The sequence below is a fragment of the Mus caroli genome, chromosome 8 (assembly GCF_900094665.2).
Source record: "Mus caroli chromosome 8, CAROLI_EIJ_v1.1, whole genome shotgun sequence".
Lineage (NCBI taxonomy): Eukaryota > Metazoa > Chordata > Mammalia > Rodentia > Muridae > Mus > Mus caroli.
In genome coordinates, this window is record NC_034577.1 from 86,134,901 (window position 1) to 86,153,935 (window position 19,035).

Sequence of the window (19,035 nt, forward strand, 5' to 3'; positions counted from 1 at the left end):
TAGGTCTTGGATGGTTTTATTCAATTCCATCACCTGTTTGGTCGTGTTTTCTTGCAATAATTTAAGGGATTTTTGTGCTTCCTCTTTAAGGTCTTCTACCTGTTTAGCAGTGTTCTTCTGTATTTCTTTAAGTGAGTTATTAAAATCCTTCTTGATGTCCTCTACCATCATCATGAGATATGCTTTTAAATCCGGGTCTAGTTTTTTGGGTGTGTTGGGGTGCCCAAGACTGGGTGGGGTGGGAGTTCTGCGTTCTGATGATGGTGAGTGGTCTTGGTTTCTGTTAGTAAGATTCTTACGTTTGCCTTTCGCCATCTGGTAATCTCTGGCGTTAGTTGTAGTTGTCTCTGGTTAGATCTTGTTCCTCAGGTGATTATGTTAGCCTCTATCAGCAGACCTGGGAGACTAGCTCTCTCCTGAGTTTCAGTGCTCAGAGTACTCTCTGCAGGCAAGCTCTCCTCTTGCAGGGAAGGTGCCCAGATATCTGGTGTTCGAACCTGCCTCCTGGCATCAGTTCTGATCCACTCACAGAGGTCTTAAGATTCCCTGGAGGGTCCTGTGTATACTTTACGGGTGTCCGCAGACTCCACGCCCTAGCTACCCCAGTGCTGGCCAGACCGGAAGGGACTTGTGCCCCTGATCAGGCCGGGTTTTCTGCTTCCCTAATTAATGCAGTCTCAGGTGCCGCATGATTGGATTGGATTGGAGCAGATGCTGTGTTCCACTCACCAGAGGTCTTAAGATCCCGTGGCGGGTCTTATGGGTAGCTGGCGGGTGTCAGCCAACTCCACGCCCTAGCTACCCCGGTGCTGGTCGGACCAGAAGGGCCAGCCTGCAGTTTTAAGGCATAAGTCATTCTATGGCTACACCTGTTTCAAAATATTTGCAGTCTCTTTACAGAGCCTTTATTTTAACTCTTATTTCATGGGTTTCAGTCTTAAAGAGATAAAGTGTTGGGCTCAAATATGGAACATTAAAATGAAAAGCTTCAGGATAGTTCTTAGGTCATCACAGGATAGTTTTGTTTTGTTTTGTTTTGTTTTGTTTTGTTTTGTGGTATTTTTTGATGGAGTATTTTAAATACTGAAGGTATGGTTTGGTTTGTCTAAAATATCTTTTGTCTTCTCATAAACATCCATTGTAATAGGTCTTTCACATTCTTTTCCATTGAAAAATGAGGAAAAAGCACAATGGTGAATGCCTTTAATTCCAGCTCTGGGGAGGCAGAGGCAAGTGAATCTCTGTGAGCTTGAAGCCAGCCAGATCTAGATGTTGAGTTTCAGACCAATCAGAGATACATAGTAACTCAGAGAAGGAAGCTATGGGGAGAGCTATGGAGTGCTAGGCAGACAGAGTAACACATTTCTCTAATATCAGAACCTGGGAGGTGGAAGGAGAATCAGAAATTCAAAGTTAGCCTTGCTACATTGTAGTGGCGAAAAGTTAATCAGCTCTGTGCTCCTGGCTGTAATTGAAGTTCTTGCCATCAGCCAGAGTTCTCTAGATTTGGGAAGGAAAGGAAACACACACATACACACACAGAACCTTTTTGGTTTGATATGCCTTGACTAGCTCAATGACTGCCTACTTCCAAACCTCCCCACAGCTAACACATACTCTCCTCTGGTATTCCTGAGTTTATGCTTTCTAAATCTGTATTTTATTTTTACTGCTGTTTCCTTCTGGGCAGCTGTCCTGGCTGCTTTCCCTTTGCACCTACATTACTGGATGATTTCTTTCAATGAAGCTTTTAAATTTGATCTCTCTGCTTCCACGATTCCATTCCTTCTTTCCTCTGCATTTCTTGCCCCAGAATCCTAAAAGTCCTGCCTCTCACCCTGCCCAGCCATTGGCTGTTGGCTCTTTATTGATTAATCAAAAACCAATTGGGGACAGGGACCCTTAGCATCTGAACATGCAGATTCCTGTTTGATCTAGGAGCCAAACTAAGGCAAAGCATGAGGACCAATCCTCAGCCAGTTCAAGGCCAGCCTGTGCTACAGGAGAACCTAAAGAAGAGCTGGACATTGTGGTCTATACCTTTAATCCTAGCCCTCAGAAGACAGAGTGATGGATCTCTGAGTTCTAGGCCAGCCTGTTCTACATAGCTATTTCTGGGACAGCCAGAGCTACATAATAGAGAGACCCTGTCTTAAATAAAAACCAAAGGAGGAAGGAGAGGGGGGAAGAAGAGGAAGAAGAGGAAAACTATAATGTTTGTACATTTTAAATTCTGGAAGTAAAAACAATTTTATATGGACTTTTTTTACTATAAAGAAGTATATGAAGTCTGGTGAGATGGCTCAGCGGTTGAGAGCTCTTGATGCTCTTTCAAAGGACCTAAGCTCAGTTCCCAGCTAAGGGAGCTCACGACCACCTGTAACTCCATTCCAGGGAATCTGATGCCCTTTTCTGGCTCTGTGGGTACCCCCCCCCCACACACACACATACACACATATACACATGAATGTATGTATACATACATATGTGCATGTATGCATGTACATAAATAATTTAATAGAATAAACCTTAAAAAGGCAGGGGTGCTAGAGAGATGGCTCAACTGTTAGGAACATTTTCTGTTCTTCCAGAGAACCCAGGTTTGATTCCCAGCACCCACATGGCAGGTCACAATCATCTCTAATTCAATTTCCATGGACCCTGTGCCCTCCTCTGGTCTCCAAGGGCATCTGGAATGCATGCTATCACATATATAACATATACCTATAATCCCAGCACTTGGGAATCAGAGGCAGGATGATTATCATCAGTCCAACACAAAGTTGGTCTAGATAGTGAATTCTAGGCCAGCCAGGGCTAGGTAGTAAAACAGTTTCAAAAAATAAATTACAGATGGTTTAAGGATATGTTTAACCTGAATTAAATACAATGCAATATATGCATGTATTGTATTCCAATAATATGTGTGTTTTTAGATAGGCATTAAAAGTACATGAGGCCATAGTATGTCTCTGTCTCTGTCTCTCTCTCTGTCTCTCTGTCTCACACACACACACACACACACACACACACCTTTAAAAAAGTAAGTAAAGATAATGAAAAATTGTTTGCCTTTGCCTATTTCTCAACAGTAAAATTTTACTGCTTGTGTTTGTTTTGGGGTTTATTTTGTTTCAGGTTGAGTTTTTGGAGCTGAGGTATGAGTCTGGGGCCTCGCACTTGCTAATTTACTGATTTGTTCAACTTCAGGAAGGGTTAGCAAGGTGTTGTTTGTAGCAGGCTACTGAAATTCTCTGCAAAACAATTAGGTCAAGTTCACTTCATTTTTTTTTTCTTGAGTACTGGCATTAAAGGTCCACCATACCTGGCTATTTAACTTTTAAAAATTGTCTGCATAGTGCACATGAAGGACTAATTCTAATTCAGAGCTATCACCTTGGAATTCAATATATTATTAGAGTTAGGGAATTTGTTAAAACTCTCTCCAGTCCATATGCTGACTGTACTGTTTATCACGTAGAACAAACAGGCCATTAGAAAGTAATATTTTTCTTTAACCATGCTTTCATCCCCTTTAACTCTGTTCTTCACCACTGGTGCATAAAGATAACAGGGGTGTGACTTCCTCCAACTCCTCCTGTTCTTCCATACTTCTATTTCTAACGTTTTCTTTCCTTAAAAACCATTCTTATGTGTGCTAGAGAGCTGGGTCAGTTGTTCAGAGCACTTGCTGCTCTTCAAGAGACCCAGAGTTTGGATAGCCTGTAACCAACTATAGCTACAGATGCAGGGATCTGAGGCCTCTTTCTGGCCTCTCCAGGTACCCACACATATATACACAAAAAATAAAATACATCTTTTAAAAACACATAATTTCATTATGATTTATTAATTTTGTTAGGCAGGTGTAGTTTGCATGCCCCTTAGTATGCGTGTGAAGGCTGGAGGACAGCTTGCTAGAGTCAGTTCTCTGCTCTCACCATTTGGTCCCAGAGATCAAACTCAGGTCAAGCTTGGCAACCTGTGTCTTTACACACTGAACCTTCCCCCGTCCCTGTTTATTTATTTATTCGTGGACAAACACTGAAAACAAGATTTTGCTCACCCTCTTTATTCATTAAGACAGGGTCTCAGGTACCTTGAACCCTCCTAGACCTGCCCCTGCCTCCTGAGTGATGGGATTAGCTGTGCTTGGCTCCCATTCACCCTTTTATGTTAATAATTCTGGGCAATAATTGAAAGGTATCAAGTAAAAAAAAGAAAGAAAGAAAGAAAGAAAGAAAGAAAGAAAGAAATTGAGATCCTATATAATATTCAAATCGTACTCTTTTCAAAATAGTTTTGAGCTGAGTGTCCATTCATAAAATCTGAGGATGTGGGCATCTTGAATCCACCACATTCAGGAAAGGCATTTGCCTGACCACTGGGAAATGGTGAGACTAGAGATCTTGGAAGTTTAAGTCCAAACTGAAATCTGCTTTTCTTAGGACCAGTCTACAAAGAAGCTGACTAACCTTCAAGCGCTTGTTTCCTTTTTCAGGAATGACAGCAGCCTCATGGTGCTAGTAAGAACTAAATGAACTCACAAGTGTGAAAATGCCTGCAACAAAGGAAGCACTTGGCAACTTGCAGTTGGCAAAGCTAGTATCTGTTTGCTTAGAACTATGTTTCTGTGCCAAATTTTCTCTTATCTTCCAAGTACCATAGGCTTTCCCCTTATCCAAAAAAGCTTAGAATGCCACCTACTAGGTCTCCCCAGGTTAGAATAGGTAGTCTTAATCTTCTGGTCCTTGTCTCTCTCTAGGAAGGATACGGCATTGGGGACGATGAGTACTCCTGTGCCTACGATGGCTGCCGGCAGCTGATTTGGTACAATGCCAGAAGTAAGCCTCATGTGCACCCGTGCTGGAAGGAAGGTATTCATTCTTCTCCATTTGAACTTGTCACCTGGGTTAGGACAGCTAGTTACTAGCAGGTACTTATTACATAAGATAGGCTTTAAATACCTTAGTAGGAGACTTAGTATCAATGTCACTGCCTCTTGAGATTGTGAATGCTGTTCCCTGATAAATCTTTCTGAAGCAAAGTATTTCAGAAGATTAAGTCCTTGGGGGCTGGAGAGAAAGCTCAGTGATTAAGAACATATGTGCTGCTTTTCCAGAGGCCCTGAGGTCCATTTTCAGCACCCATGTTGGTTGGCTCACAATTGCCTGTAACTTCAGGTCCAGGGGAACCTAATACCTTCTAGCATCCATGGGCACCTACATTCATGTCACATAAAACACATACACTTCTGTTTTAGTCAGTGTTCTATTGCTATGAAGAGACATGACTATGGCAACTCTTATAAAGGAAAGCATTTAATTGGAGCTGACTTACAGGTTCGGAGGTTTAGTCCATTATTGTCATAGTGGGGAACATGGTGACACACAGGCAAGCATGTTCTGGAGAAGAGCTGAGAGTTACACATCTGGACCCACAGACAGCAGAGGGAGTGACACTGGGCCTGGTTTGAGCTTCTGAAACCTCAAGGCCTGCCTCCAGTGACACACTTCCTCCACCTGCCTCTGCTTCCCAAGTGCTGGGATTACAGGTGTGTGCCACTATGCCTGGCTTCTTTTTTTTAAATTTTTTAATTTTTTATTTTTTATTTTATTTTNTTTTTTTTTTTTTTACTTTTTATTAGGTATTTTCCTCATTTACATTTCCAATGCTATCCCAAAAGTCCCCCATACCCTCCCACCCACTCCCCTACCCACCCACTCCCACTTTTTGGCCCTGGCGTTCCCCTGTACTGGGGCATATAAAGTTTGCAAGTCCAATGGGCCTCTCTTTCCAGTGATGGCCGACTAGGCCATCTTTTGATGATACATATTATGCCTGGCTTCTTAAGAGCTGTCATAATTTATATATATATAAATAATCTGGGGGGCTGGAGAGATGGCTCAGCAGTTAAGAGCAATGGCTCCTTTCCCAGAGATCCTGAATTCAATTCCCAGCAACCACATGGTGGCTCACAACTGCCTTTAATGGGATCTGATGCCCTCTTCTGGTGTGTCTGAAGACAGTGGTAGTATATTCATATATACAAAATAAATAATTGTTTAAAAAAAAGAAAATATATCTGAATACACCTATTTCAAAATTTGAAAAATAGAAAAGTGCAAAGCAATTTTAATCCTGCACACATACAGAGAGAGAGAGAGAGAGAGAGAGAGAGAGCGAGCTTGAGATTTTAGTTAGGGTTTTTCTATTGCGGTGATAGAACCCTATGACCAACATCAACTTGAGGAGGAGAAGGTTTGCTTTATCTTCTTCCAACTAACAACCCCTCACTGAGGAAACTGTAAGCTGGAACTAAAGCAGAAGCGATGGAGGAACACTGTTTACTGGCTTGCTCAATTTGCTTACTTATACACCCACAATGGGCTGAGCCCACCTGCATCAGAGAAAATGCCCTACAGATTGGCCTGTAGGGGACTGATGGGGGCTGTGTTCCCTATTGAGGGTCTTTTTCCCAGATAATTCCCAGTTCATGTCAAGTTGACAGAAAATAAACCAACTAGGACATGCATACACACACACACATATGCATGCATGTATGTATATTATGTGTGTGTAATAATAAATATATGTAAATACATATAAATGTGTGTGGGTGTCTTGCATACAAGCATGTCTGTGTACCTCACGTATACCCACAGAAGCCAGAACAGAAGTGGAGTTAACAGATGGTTGTGAGAGACCATGTGGGTGCTGGGTTTCAAACTCAGGTCCTCTGGAAGAGCAGTCAGTGCTCTCAACAGCTGAGCCAGCTCTCCAGCCCTAGAGATTTTTTAAGTACTTAAATTGGTTTGTACATATTTCCCATTTTTATACCTCATCTTCTGAACAGGTTTCCAGGTAATGAAAAATGACAACACTGGGGCTGGAGATGTCTCGGGTGAAAGAGTGCTTGTCTGCATGTGTGAGGCCCTAGGCTCAGTCCCTAGCACTGAGTAATCTGGATATAGTGATATAGCTGGTAACCCAGCGGCTCAGGAAGTAAAGGGGGGAAGATCAAAAGTTTAACTACATACCAAGTTTAAGATCAGCCTGAGTTAGAGACACTGTCTCAAAAGAGAAAAAAAAAATGGGACTGGAGAGATGGCTTAGCGGTTAAGAGCACTGACTGCCCTTCCAAGGGTCCTGAGTTCAAATCTCAGCAACCACATGGTGGCTCACAACCATCCGTAATGAGATCTGATGCCTTCTTCTGGGGTGTCTGAAGACAGCTACAGTGTACTTACATATAACAATTATTTAAAAAATCAGAACAATAACAAAACATGATTGGCTTGGTATGGTAAGATGTGTACCTATAATTCTACCATCCAGGAGGCTGAAACAGAAGGATTTCATGTTTGAGACCAGCATGGGCTCCATAGCCAGTTTGAAGCTAGCTAAGGCTACATAAAGACCTGTCTCAGAAAATTAAAAAAACAAAGAGTAAAATAACTTAGTGCAGCCAGGCGGTGGTGGCGCACGCCTTTAATCCCAGCACTTGGGAGGCAGAGACAGGTGGATTTCTGAGTTCAAGGACAGCCAGGGCTATACAGAGAAACCCTGTCTCGAAAAACCAAACCAAAAACAAAAAAACAAAAAAACAAAAAAAGAAACTTAATGCTTTTCAATATTTCATTATAAACAAGAACAAAACCTGAAGTCTCATTTTAGAAAATCAGTGAGAATGTGTGCTTTAAAACAAAAACAATTATCATCTGAGGGATTTTAAATCTTGCCGAGAAGCAAATCAGCACATAATTTTATCTTTCCTAGTGTGTTCATTTTTTTCACATTTTAGCATTTGAAATTAGGATACATCTAATACAATTGATGGCTTGTCATAGTTTAAATGGAAGCTTTTTTCCCTTTAATGAAACATGAAAATACTGCTATGGAAATGTCAGATAAGCTGCACAGGAAGCAAAGATAAATGTGTTGAATGTGTGGCTCAAGACACAAACTTAGTGCAGGGCGTTGAGGCCCTTCCAGGATCAGGGTAGCACAGGCCTAACAGTGTCTGGTTTGTCTTCCAGGAGACACAGTAGGGTTCCTGTTAGACTTGAATGAAAAGCAAATGATCTTCTTTTTAAATGGCAACCAGCTGCCTCCTGAGAAGCAAGTCTTTTCATCCACCGTGTAAGTAGCTCCTCTCAGTTGAAGATTGAGTAAATTCATGGAATGTACTTTTCTCAAAGATAAAAACCAAAAAGGTTTATCTAAGCAATTATGAAAAATTGGTTTATTTCAATTAACTAGAGCTCCATTTGATCTGACCTAATGCCTGAGAATTTGATATTACGTAAGAATTGATATTACATAGAAAGATAAAGGTGTGGGCTTCCCTGGCTCACGACCTGTGTAGGTTAATAAACCAAATCTGTCTCCCTTACTTTCTATCATCGTGGCTGACTCACTTTGACTTTCTCAAAATGACTGTATATGACTTGGTTTTATAAGCTCTACTGACCTCTGCTCATTTTTATCTGTAGATCTGGATTTTTTGCTGCAGCTAGTTTCATGTCATACCAACAATGCGAGTTCAATTTTGGAGCAAGACCATTCAAATACCCACCATCTATGAAATTTAGCACTTTTAATGATTACGCCTTCCTAACAGCTGAAGAGAAGATAATTTTGCCAAGGTAAGAGTCTGCCTAGCTCTCTCCGGACTGTTATGTGCATCTCATGAAAAATCAAAACAATTTATGGGAGATTTGAGTTTTTTCAGCATTGAACAAACAATTTTAAACAAGTAATCTCACTGAAAACGTTGACTTTCTGGGAAATAAAAATTAGTAAAACAGGTCCCAGAAAGAGTCATACAAACTAATGATTATCATAAAATTATTTGAAAAAAAATATTAAAAGTGTTATCTGGCAAAAACAGTGGTTTCATGAGATCTCTATCAAATTGTGAGTGATAGCCTCATTATTAACTAGAGCAGCTGATCTCAATGGGGAGGGGGTTGTCAAACATCTCTTTCACAAGGGTCACCTGAGGCCATTGGAAAACACACATATTTACATTATAATTTATAACACTAGCAAAATTACAGTTAATAAGTAGCAATAAAGATAATTTTAATGGTTAGAAGTCACCACAATATGAGGAACTGTATTTAAAGGGTTACAACATTAGGGCCACTAATTTAAAGTGTCGTAGGACCCAAAGTAGAAGGAGGAGCACATCCACGTTCCTCTCATGAGGTAAATAATATTGATGTAAAACTCAGAAAAGGGATAGTGTGGTGGCGCCTTCTTATAACCCCAGAACTGAGAATCAGAGGCAGGAGAATCTCTATGAGTTTGAGGCCAGCGTTGTCTAAGAAAAGAGAGAACCTGTCTCAAAAATAAATAAAAATAAAATAAAATTCAGAAACAATCTAGCTCATTTACACACAAATGCAAACTAACTTTACTGGAATCTATATAAAAATCCTTAATATTGGAAAAATTAGTAAATTATTAACAGACTTGATTTCTTGAAAACAACTCCTTTTGGGTTTAAACTACATGCTACCACTGTTCTACAGCCAAAAACACAAGGGGACACATCTCAGGTAAAACTTCATTGCCCTTACTTGATAGAAACTGAGATTGGCATTGTCTCCCTGCTTGTTTCCTTATAAGATGAATGTTGTCTGTTCCTTCAGCAAGGGAAAGATCAGCTGCTCCAATGATTATTGCCTGTTGAAGCCTGACACATTGTTTTTTTGTTTGTTTGGGTTTTTTTTTGTTTGTTTTTGTTTTTTAAAGATTTATTTATTATTATAAGTAAGTACACTGTAGCTATCTTCAGACACACAGGAAGAGGGCGTCAGGTCTCATTACGGATGGTTGTGAGCCACCATGTGGTTGCTGGGATTTGAACTCTAGACCTTCAGAAGAGCAGTCGGGTGCTCTTACCCACTGAGCCATCTCACCAGCCCGCCTGACACATTGTTAGCCAAAGTTTGTCAATTTTTGTTTGGTTTGGTTTGGCTTTTTTTGTTTGTTTGTTTTTTGAGACAGGGTTTCTCTATGTAACAGCCCTGGCTGTCCTGGAACTCACTCTGTAGACCAAGCTGGCCTCAAACTCAGAGAATCACCTGTTGGGGCTCCTGAATGCTGGGATTAAAGATGTGAGCCACCACAGCCCAACCAAAGTTTATCATTTTTTTTAGCAGGGCAGCTGCCTGAGCCAGTATGAGGCATGGGATTTGTATTACTAGTGTTACACTAGTAAGATAGTCCCTCAACATTTGAGGAGACCATACTGGCCAGGACATAGCTTATGTTGAACCATATGTCATACCCATAAATCAATGCAGTGAGAGCCTGGCTTCTGTTTTGAAGCAAAGCATAGGTCTCTAAGCTGCCCTCTTACTTTACCTTACCCCCTGTCTCAGTGAGTGGGCACTTTCAGATGCACTAGAACATGTGACAGTAAGAGCAGCAGAGTCCTAGCAATGCTCTAAGAATATAAAGGCCATTTCCATTGGGTTTAAGGATCAGAGGTTAGTTCCTCAGAGTTTTATGCATTTTGTCTTGGTTCTTGATAAAGATTATAAATTCTAGTTGCTCTTGGTACAGTCTGAGGTGACACCTCCCTTTCATCTGTGACACTTCAGTCCTTTGTTTATCCAGTCTGCTTTTTCTGGAGCAAGGCTCATATATCAGCTGAAGAGCACAGCTCATGTATGGATGAGTTTTCCCTGACATCCTCAGAGTTAAGCATCCCAGAATAGAAGTTAACTTTTATGGCCAACGTCGTGGCTGACCATTCACTTAAATTTAGGGTTTGCCTATCCTGAGTAAGAACAGCAGACTACATGTTAGGTCAACTTCGCTCTGAATCTGGACTAGACTTTGTTGTCTCTGACAAACACACAAAGATTTTGACACACATACAGACCTGTAACCTGAAGTACTACAGGGGCTGAAACAGGAGGGTTGCAGCTAGTACCTAGAATTGTGTTGTTTATGTTGTGTTTATTCTCTTTACTGCTTGTTCTTAACCTCTTTATTATGCAAATTCAAATAATACAAAAATGTAAGAGAATCGTACAGTGAAGCACATATATCCTTAGTACAGTAGTCAGCCACAATGGGTGGTCTTCTCACCCATTCTCCTGTGATCTTCCCTCACCCATCTGTTAATAACCCCATTTCCATTCTAGTTTCTCTGTTGCTGCTGCCTAGAATGGCCTCCACAGATAGCAAGGCTCATGTCCTCTCTCCCTCACATGCCTCCTAAAGTTTCCTGAGTAAGCCCCTCCCTGGCTGCCATTATTCTAACCCCTGAACCTCACACAGGAACACTTCTTTTCCTCTTTTCCAGTTTATTTTTCACCATGGTGTTCCTCAGCATTTAACATAATCAGTTTTAATTCTGTCTCCCCCACTGCCACACTAGAACAAAGGCTCTATAAAAGCAGATACTTTTCCTGGTTTGTTTTGGTTTGTTTTGTTTCCCTTTCTTTGTTTATGGATTGCCTTTTTTTTTTTTTTTAAACTATGTCAACTCTGGAGCCCAAGCTGCCCAAGACTCATGGAGGTTCCCCTGGCCTAGCTTCCCAAATGATGATTCTAGCAGTGTGTTACCATGCCTAGCTAAGGGTACTTATTTGGTCTCCTGTTCACTGCTGAATTACCAGGGCCTGGGGCAATGCCAGGCACACAGCAAGCCTGTAAATGAATTTCAGGAGAGCAGTTCCGCCTGTCTGCTTTTCTGTATATTCTGCATGGAAGAATAATGGAAGGGTTCAAACCTGAGGTATCTAAACTTGCAGGGAGTATACATGTTATAAACCCATTTACCTTATGTGAAAACTGTGAGTGTTTTTTTACCAAATTGTCAGTATATATGATTTAAATGGTTGCTGGTAAAAGAACACTGGATTAGAATGAAAGGATCTGAATTTGATTCCTTTCTCTCTTTCTCTCTTCCTTTCTTTCTTCCTTTCTTTCTTTCTTTCTTTCTTTCTTTCTTTCTTTCTTTCTTTCTTTCTTTCTTTCTTTCTTTCTTTCTTTCTTTCTTCCTTCCTTCCTTCCTTCCTTCCTTCCTTTCTTCCTTTCTCTTTCTTTTTCTTTTTTTCTTTCTTTCTTCCTTCCTTCCTTCCTTTCTCTTCCTTTCTTCCTTTCTTTCTTTCTTTCTTTCTTTCTTTCTTTCTTTCTTTCTTTCTTTCTTTCTTTCTTTCTTTGGTTTTTTGAGACAGGGTTTCTCTGTGTAGCCCTGGCTGTCCTGGAACTCACTCTGTAGACCAGGCTGGCCTCGAACTCAGAAATCTGCCTGCCTCTGCTTCCCAGGTACTGGGATTAAAGGCATGTGCCACCACTGCCCATCTGAATTGGTTTCTATTTATTAAGTTCTTATATAAATCATTTCATTGAACTTTATTCTTTTCATTTTTTGTCTATAAAATGGCAGTCAAGCCTCCTTCACTCTGTTGAAGCTGAAATGTATGAAAACTTTACTGAACAAAAATTGTGGAGTGTATTTTCCCTGTTAGGGCTTTTTGAGAGCTTTCATGTGCCCTACTGTGACTCCTTATTGACAAAATGAATTTTGTATTGTTTTGCTCAGGCACAGGCGCCTTGCTCTGCTGAAGCAAGTCAGTATTCGCGAGAACTGCTGTTCGCTCTGTTGTGATGAAGTGGCAGACACACAGCTGAAGCCTTGTGGACACAGGTTAGAGACTCTGCTTTTTGGATCATCTTCCACACATCATATTCAGCAACATTCATCCTGTTCTTGAGCTACTTCTGAGGAGTTAGCAGATGTATAGCTATTCATCAGAGGTGTTAGATTATTAGGACTCTAATGGGATGAATGAAGAATTAAGTTGCCAGGTAGTATCTATTGCTTTCCAGCAAATACCTGGAGTAGAACAAACTGTCTGATATGGAAAGCCTAGGGTTTTATTTACTTTTTTGGGTGTTTTTTTGTTTTGGGTTTTTTGTTTGTTTGTTTGTTTGGTTTTTTTTTCTTTTTTGTTTACTCAGACAAACACACACAAAAAAGTAGATTAGGGGATGCGGAGTTTGAGACAGGGTTTCTTTGTGTAGCTTTGACTGTCCTGGAACTCACTCTATACATAAGACTGGCATCAAACTCAAAAAGATCTGCCTGTGTCTGCCTCCTGAGTACTGAGATTTTATTATATTTGAGCTAAATGCTAGCATCTTTTTTATTATCTTTGGGCAGTGCAGGAATAGAACCCAGACCCTCACACATACTAGGCAAGTACTATACCACTGAAATGCTTTTCTTTTGTTTCTTTTTACTTTTATACATTTTGTTTGTTTTTTAGATGAGGTGTTGCTATAGAGCTCAGGCTGCTCTGCCTCAGCTTCATAAGTGACCACACACTCAGGAACTAGCATCTTTTTAATGGTGATATGCTGGAAGCATTCTAAGATGTCAGGGGCAAGACAAAGATGCTTGGTGCTGCCACTGCCTTGATTGCTTTGATTTACAACATGAATAAAAGTCAGCACTTCTTCTTGCTATATGAGTAAATACCAATCTGTTAGTAGATTTGTCTGAGAGCCCTTTTTGTTTGTTTGTTTTTTGTTTTGTTTTGTTTTTCGAGACAGGGTTTTTCTGTATAGCCCTGGCTGTCCTGGAACTCACTCTGTAGACCAGGCTGGCCTCGAGCTCAGAAATCCGCCTGCCTCTGCTTCCCAAGTGCTGGGATTTAAAGGCATTGTGCCACCACTGCCCAGCTCTGAAAGTCCTTTTTATACTGACTTAGAAAACTGACGGAAACGTAAGAATGCATGCCAAGGAGTATGTCATGCTTCTATTAAAAAGCTAGGAGGGCTGGAGAGATGGATCAGCAATTAAGAATACTCTTTCAATTTCTAGCACCCACATGGAAGCTCAGAACCATATGTAATTGTTCCCCAGGGAATCCAGTGCCTTCTTCTGGCCACTGCAGGTACTGCATATGGTACACATATGCATAGATCAAACACTCATGCACATAACATTTTAAAAAACTGAAAATCTAATATGCAATATAGGCCTTGTGTCACATCTGTGGTATAAGATGTATTTAGTAAATATCTCTAGGATAAATGACAAGTTGATAGAGGAAAAAAATAGCATACATCCCTGAACATCCAAAATACATACACATTCATGTGTGTGAGTATAATATGTACATATCGATTTTAGTGAACTATAAACAACTTCTTTAGCCTACAGAGGAGGAGGATTAAAGATAAAAAATGGGAAGAGAAATTTAATTTTTATTTAACTTTTTTAATGTGATTTTCCAAACCATGTATATATAATATTTACCCTTTCCCCAATAGACTTGTTAACATTTTGGATTTAGCTAGCAGGTAGAGTTTGTCCTTTAAAGCATTAATTTAACTGGCATTTATATCTTTTTCCTCAGCGACCTGTGCATGGATTGTGCCTTGCAACTGGAGACCTGCCCATTGTGTCGTAAAGAAATAGTGTCTAGAATCAGACAGATTTCTCATATTTCATGACACATGTGAAGAGATATCATGGACCTATTTCTACTCAATTCCAGCCAATGTTCAAAAAGAAAAAAAAAAAAAAAAACCACAAACATCTCTAACCAGTTGTACGCACATTGAAACTTATAGCCATGGCCAGATTTTATGCTAAAATTGGTAGTTTATCAAAGACAAATTCTCTTAGTCTAATCCAACTTGCCATCCCTGAATTCCTTTTGAGGCCAAGGAAGGCTGAACGTCAGCAGGTGGGCCTGTGGTACTTCCATGAAAAATAACAGGTGGCAAGGGTCTCCTGAATACTGAAACCACGCCGGAATTCTTCATGTTGGGTTCATTTGATTGTTTAACACAAAGTGTTTTGTGTCTTAGTCTACAGTTTTTATTTTGGGGTGAAGTCATTTTGGAGAAGTAATTGACAGCATGTCTGGGTTAAGTATCACTGGTTAGAGAACCCCGGTGTGTTAAGCTTGGATATTGCACTGCAAGACTTGAATCTATACACGTAGCGGCGTGTAGATCACACAGGTCATTACTACAAACAGCACGAAGATCCTGAAAGAAGGTGCACAGACTGTAGGGAAAAGAGCAACAACAAAACCCAGTTTTTTTTTAATATTTCAGTGATTCCAAAGAACATTCTAGTTTTTTTAAACTACAGAAAATTGGTGGTATTTTCATCCATGGTGTTTCTATCCAGTTTCAGTACCCATGTTTTGTGAGGAAAATGTTTTACCAGTGCAGGAGGAACTCTTAAACCAATTGCAATGTTAGACTGGAGAAAATTGGTAGTTAGTGTATCTTTGAGGTACCATCAAATCAGGTTTTTTTGTTTTGTTTTGTTTTTTAAAATTTTTTAATCAGTATTGTTTTGGGAAGTAATATACTTTGAAACTCTTCAATTAGTAATCTCTAGAAGACAGCCTGAGAACACATATTCTGTTGTTTTAAATAAATACATGTTTTTGAATAGCAAGTTCAATCATGAATTGTTGACTCTGTCTTCATCAAAAGTGTTTTATATCCCTCTCAGGGTCTCTGGTGAAGGCCTTCAAGAGTCCACTTTTTTCTCACAGAAAAAAAAAAATTGGAAGGTAGAATTGTAAATTTTTAAGACTTATTTCATAATGGTGTACCTCAGCAACTGCCTTTCAACTTATGCCAAGTCCTTACTTACTGAGTTTATACTTGAACAGTAGATGTCTTCTGAGTTTTACAGTGTGTTAAACTCACTGCACATCCTATTTCCTTCCTTTCCCTCTTTCTTGTTTGTGGTTCATTAAACCGGTCCTACTACGGAGGCGATCTCCTTCCTGGCTGTATGTGTTGGGGTGCTGGGGTTTCCTTGTGTCTCTCTGGTCTTCCATAAATCCAAATATATATATATATAAGTATATATACAGATATAGTTATGTGTTCTTTCAGCTTGTGGCGAATGCAGTAACTTGCATTGAAGAATAAAATATCTGTTGCATTTTTTACTCTTAAGATTTCACAGCTCTCATTGGTGTCTTCTAAGGCTCCTACTCCTCAGGGTCGGAGAGAATCAAGTATAAGGAAGAAAAGTCGGACCTGCAATACCATCACTCAGAAGGCTGAGACTGGAAGGGTTACATGAATGACTTTTCAGCCAGCCTAGACTACTACATAGTGAACTCCAGAACAGTCCGGGGTATATAGCACTGGATCTTTAGCTCAGTGGTAGAGTACTGTCTGGCGTGCTCAAGGCCCTGTGCTCCTTTCCTGGCACCTCAGAGAAAAAGTTAAATTTAACTAGGTATGGTGTATAGCAGCGAATTAGCTATACAGCTTTGTGTTCCCAGTGGGTCAAGAGCTATCTTGATTCTCAAAAGAAAGACACACACACACACACACACAAGGCTAGGCAGTTCTAATCCTCTGCCCAGCTAGCATACATTTCCCTCCAGTACTACTGGTTCAACACCAACTAAATCTATGTTTTTTCTTTGCTGCCCTGTTACCTTCTGAGCAGTCCCTCCCATAGCCCTGCTTTCCCTTTCTACCTACAATTTGGAGGAATTTTCTTCGGCTCTAAATCTGATCTGTCTCCCTCTGAGACATGGTGATCTCTCTCCTTCCTTTCTCCCAGTTCCTAGCCTGTACAAATCTAAAGATCCTGCCTCAGTCTACCTGCCCAGCCATTGACTCTCAATCAAAAACAATTGGGGGACAAGGTCCTTCAGCATTTGGGCACACAGATTCCTGATTTTTGGGGGCCGAGTTAATTCAGAGCATTAGAACCAATCCCCAACATGCCTTTAGTCCCAGCACCAGGAAGGCAGAAGCAGGCCAACCACAGAGCTCCAAGCCACCCAGAACTACTAAGAGATCTTGTTTAATTACATGTCCATCTAACAGCTCTTCACTGAGCAGCTATAATAGGTACTGGCACTTGCCTGTGTGACATGTCAGACACCTGCTTATGGAGTAGCAGCAGGAAGAAGCAGTGTAATTTCTATGTACTGTGACAGTTTGCTAATGCCATGAAGGAAAAGAATATGCTGCCATGAACATAAGCATAGAGTTATGGAGAGAATTAGGCAAAACTACTTTAGATATTTGGCTAGCGTATAGGTAGGGGAAGTTGTCAGAAGAAAACTAAGGGAGACATCAGGTCTTACCGGACAGAAGGGACTGAAGAGAGGTTACTAGTACTGGGTGCCTAGGTGGGTATAGTGCTGTGGACAGAGGTCCTCACTAAGGAAGAAAGCTAGTTCAGGGAAGATATGGTGAGAGGAGCTTGCTCTGCTGCCTGGAGGTCAGGGACTCCTCATGAAGCCCAGGTAAGGAGCTTGTATTTCCTCCTAAATACAATAGAAAAAGGCAAGAAGGTGTTTATGAACCTTGAAAGTGCCTGGATAGTGTTCTAAGAGGATGACTCTGCCCTCTTTTTGGAGAATAAAAGAATAGCTCGGGAGGCAGAAAACCTAACAGGAGGCAAATGACTGCAGGAAGGAAAGTGCCAGCTTTCTAGAAGTCCCTCCTTGAACTTTGTTCCTAAGGTGTCCTGCTTTTCCATTTTTTTTTTAACTTTGGGACTATCAAACAGCTTCAGCAGTGAAGTCATTAAAACATTCTGGGAGGAAGTAAATTCATCTTGAAGCTGCTTTAAAAGGAAGCATACTTCAGGTAGAGAAGGTGGCAAGCTGCATGGTGATACAGTGGAGCCACTCTGCTGAATATAACTGCTTTGCAAGAAAACTAGACTTTTATTTCATGTATGTATGTATGTATGTATGTAATAGTATGTATATATTTATTTATTTTTACAGTCAGTGCATTGCTATCAGAGGGAAAAAACAAAACAAATAAGTTTCAGCATTTCCCCAGCGATTTGTTGGGGGAAATTTTAGAGTTTCAGCCAGAAAAATAGTAAATTGGGGTTTGGTGTTGGTTGGTTGGTTGGTTGGTTGTAGTATTTTGAGACAAGGTTTCTCTGTGTGGCCCTGGCTGTCCTGGAACTCACTTTGTAGACCAGGCTGGCCTTGAACTCAGAGACCTGCCTGTATCTGCCTCTCAAGTGCTAGGATTAAAGGCATGCACCACCACCACTGCCCAACTTAAAATATTTTTCTTTTTTAATTTATTTTTATGTGTATTGGTGTTTTGCCTGCATATGTCGGTGTGAGGGTATCAGATGCCCTGGAACTGGAGTTAAAGACAGTTGTAAACTGCTGCACGAGTGCTGGGAATTGAACTTAGGTCCTCTAGAAGATCAACCAGTCTGCTGAGCCATCTCTCCTGCTATCTTCTTTCCTTTTCTTTCCTTTCCTTTCCTTTCCTTTCCTTTCCTTTCCTTTCCTTTCCTTTCCTTTCCTTTCCTTTTCTTTTTTCTTCCTTCCTTTCTTTCTTTCTTTCTTTTTTGGACACCTTTTGAATAATATAAAGCAAGAAAAAAAAATCACAGTGCTATTTGCAGTTCCAGAAAATAATGATTGAACCACAGGAATGGAAATAACTACTGCAATAAGAAATGATTTTTATAATTTTAACCATCTTGAATTTGTATCCTTGAAAAACAGCTCTTTCCAAGGCTGTCCACTCTCTATCTTGTACAATTGCCTATTCACTTAGGAAATTATGTGTTTCTTTTGTTGATTTTTGTTTTTGAGGCAGGGTGTCACTGTGAAGTTCCTATTGGCCTGTCCTGGAACTGGCTATGTAGACCAGACTGGCATGGAACTCACAGAGATCCCTCTGCCACCCAGTGCTAGAATTAAAGCTATGGACCACCACACTGAACAGATATAGGTTTTGGGGGCTTTGTTTTATTTTGTTTGTTTAAAGATTTATTTATTTATTATATGTAAGTACACTGTAGCTGTCTTCAGACACACCAGAAGAGGACATCAGATCTCATTACGGATGGTTGTGAGCTACCATGTCGTTACTGGAATTTGAACTCAGGACCTCTGGAAGAGCAGTCAGTTCTCTTACCCACTGAGCCAGCTCTCCAGCCCTAGATCCTCCTGCCTCTTCCTCCCCAGTGCTTCTTTTTTTAAAGAAGAGGGCATTGAATTCCAGAGCTAGAGCTGC

General features: G+C 40.5%; 1 protein-coding gene across 2 annotated transcripts in view; it reads left to right on the plus strand.

The window, feature by feature from the left end:
• The window catches only part of Rspry1 (ring finger and SPRY domain containing 1), a 57,479-nt gene extending 42,025 nt beyond the window's left edge, over positions 1 to 15,454 (plus strand). Inside the window, exons 11-15 of one of the 2 annotated variants that reach the window (XM_021169429.2) lie at positions 4,766 to 4,877; positions 8,040 to 8,142; positions 8,496 to 8,648; positions 12,572 to 12,676; positions 14,394 to 15,454. In XM_021169429.2, coding sequence (XP_021025088.1) covers positions 4,766 to 4,877; positions 8,040 to 8,142; positions 8,496 to 8,648; positions 12,572 to 12,676; positions 14,394 to 14,490 — 570 coding nt within the window. In that variant the 3' untranslated portion in view covers positions 14,491 to 15,454. The remainder of the gene's footprint in view (positions 1 to 4,765; positions 4,878 to 8,039; positions 8,143 to 8,495; positions 8,649 to 12,571; positions 12,677 to 14,393) is intronic. The other variant, XM_021169425.2, reaches the window with a different exon arrangement.
• The last annotated feature ends 3,581 nt before the right edge of the window (positions 15,455 to 19,035 follow it).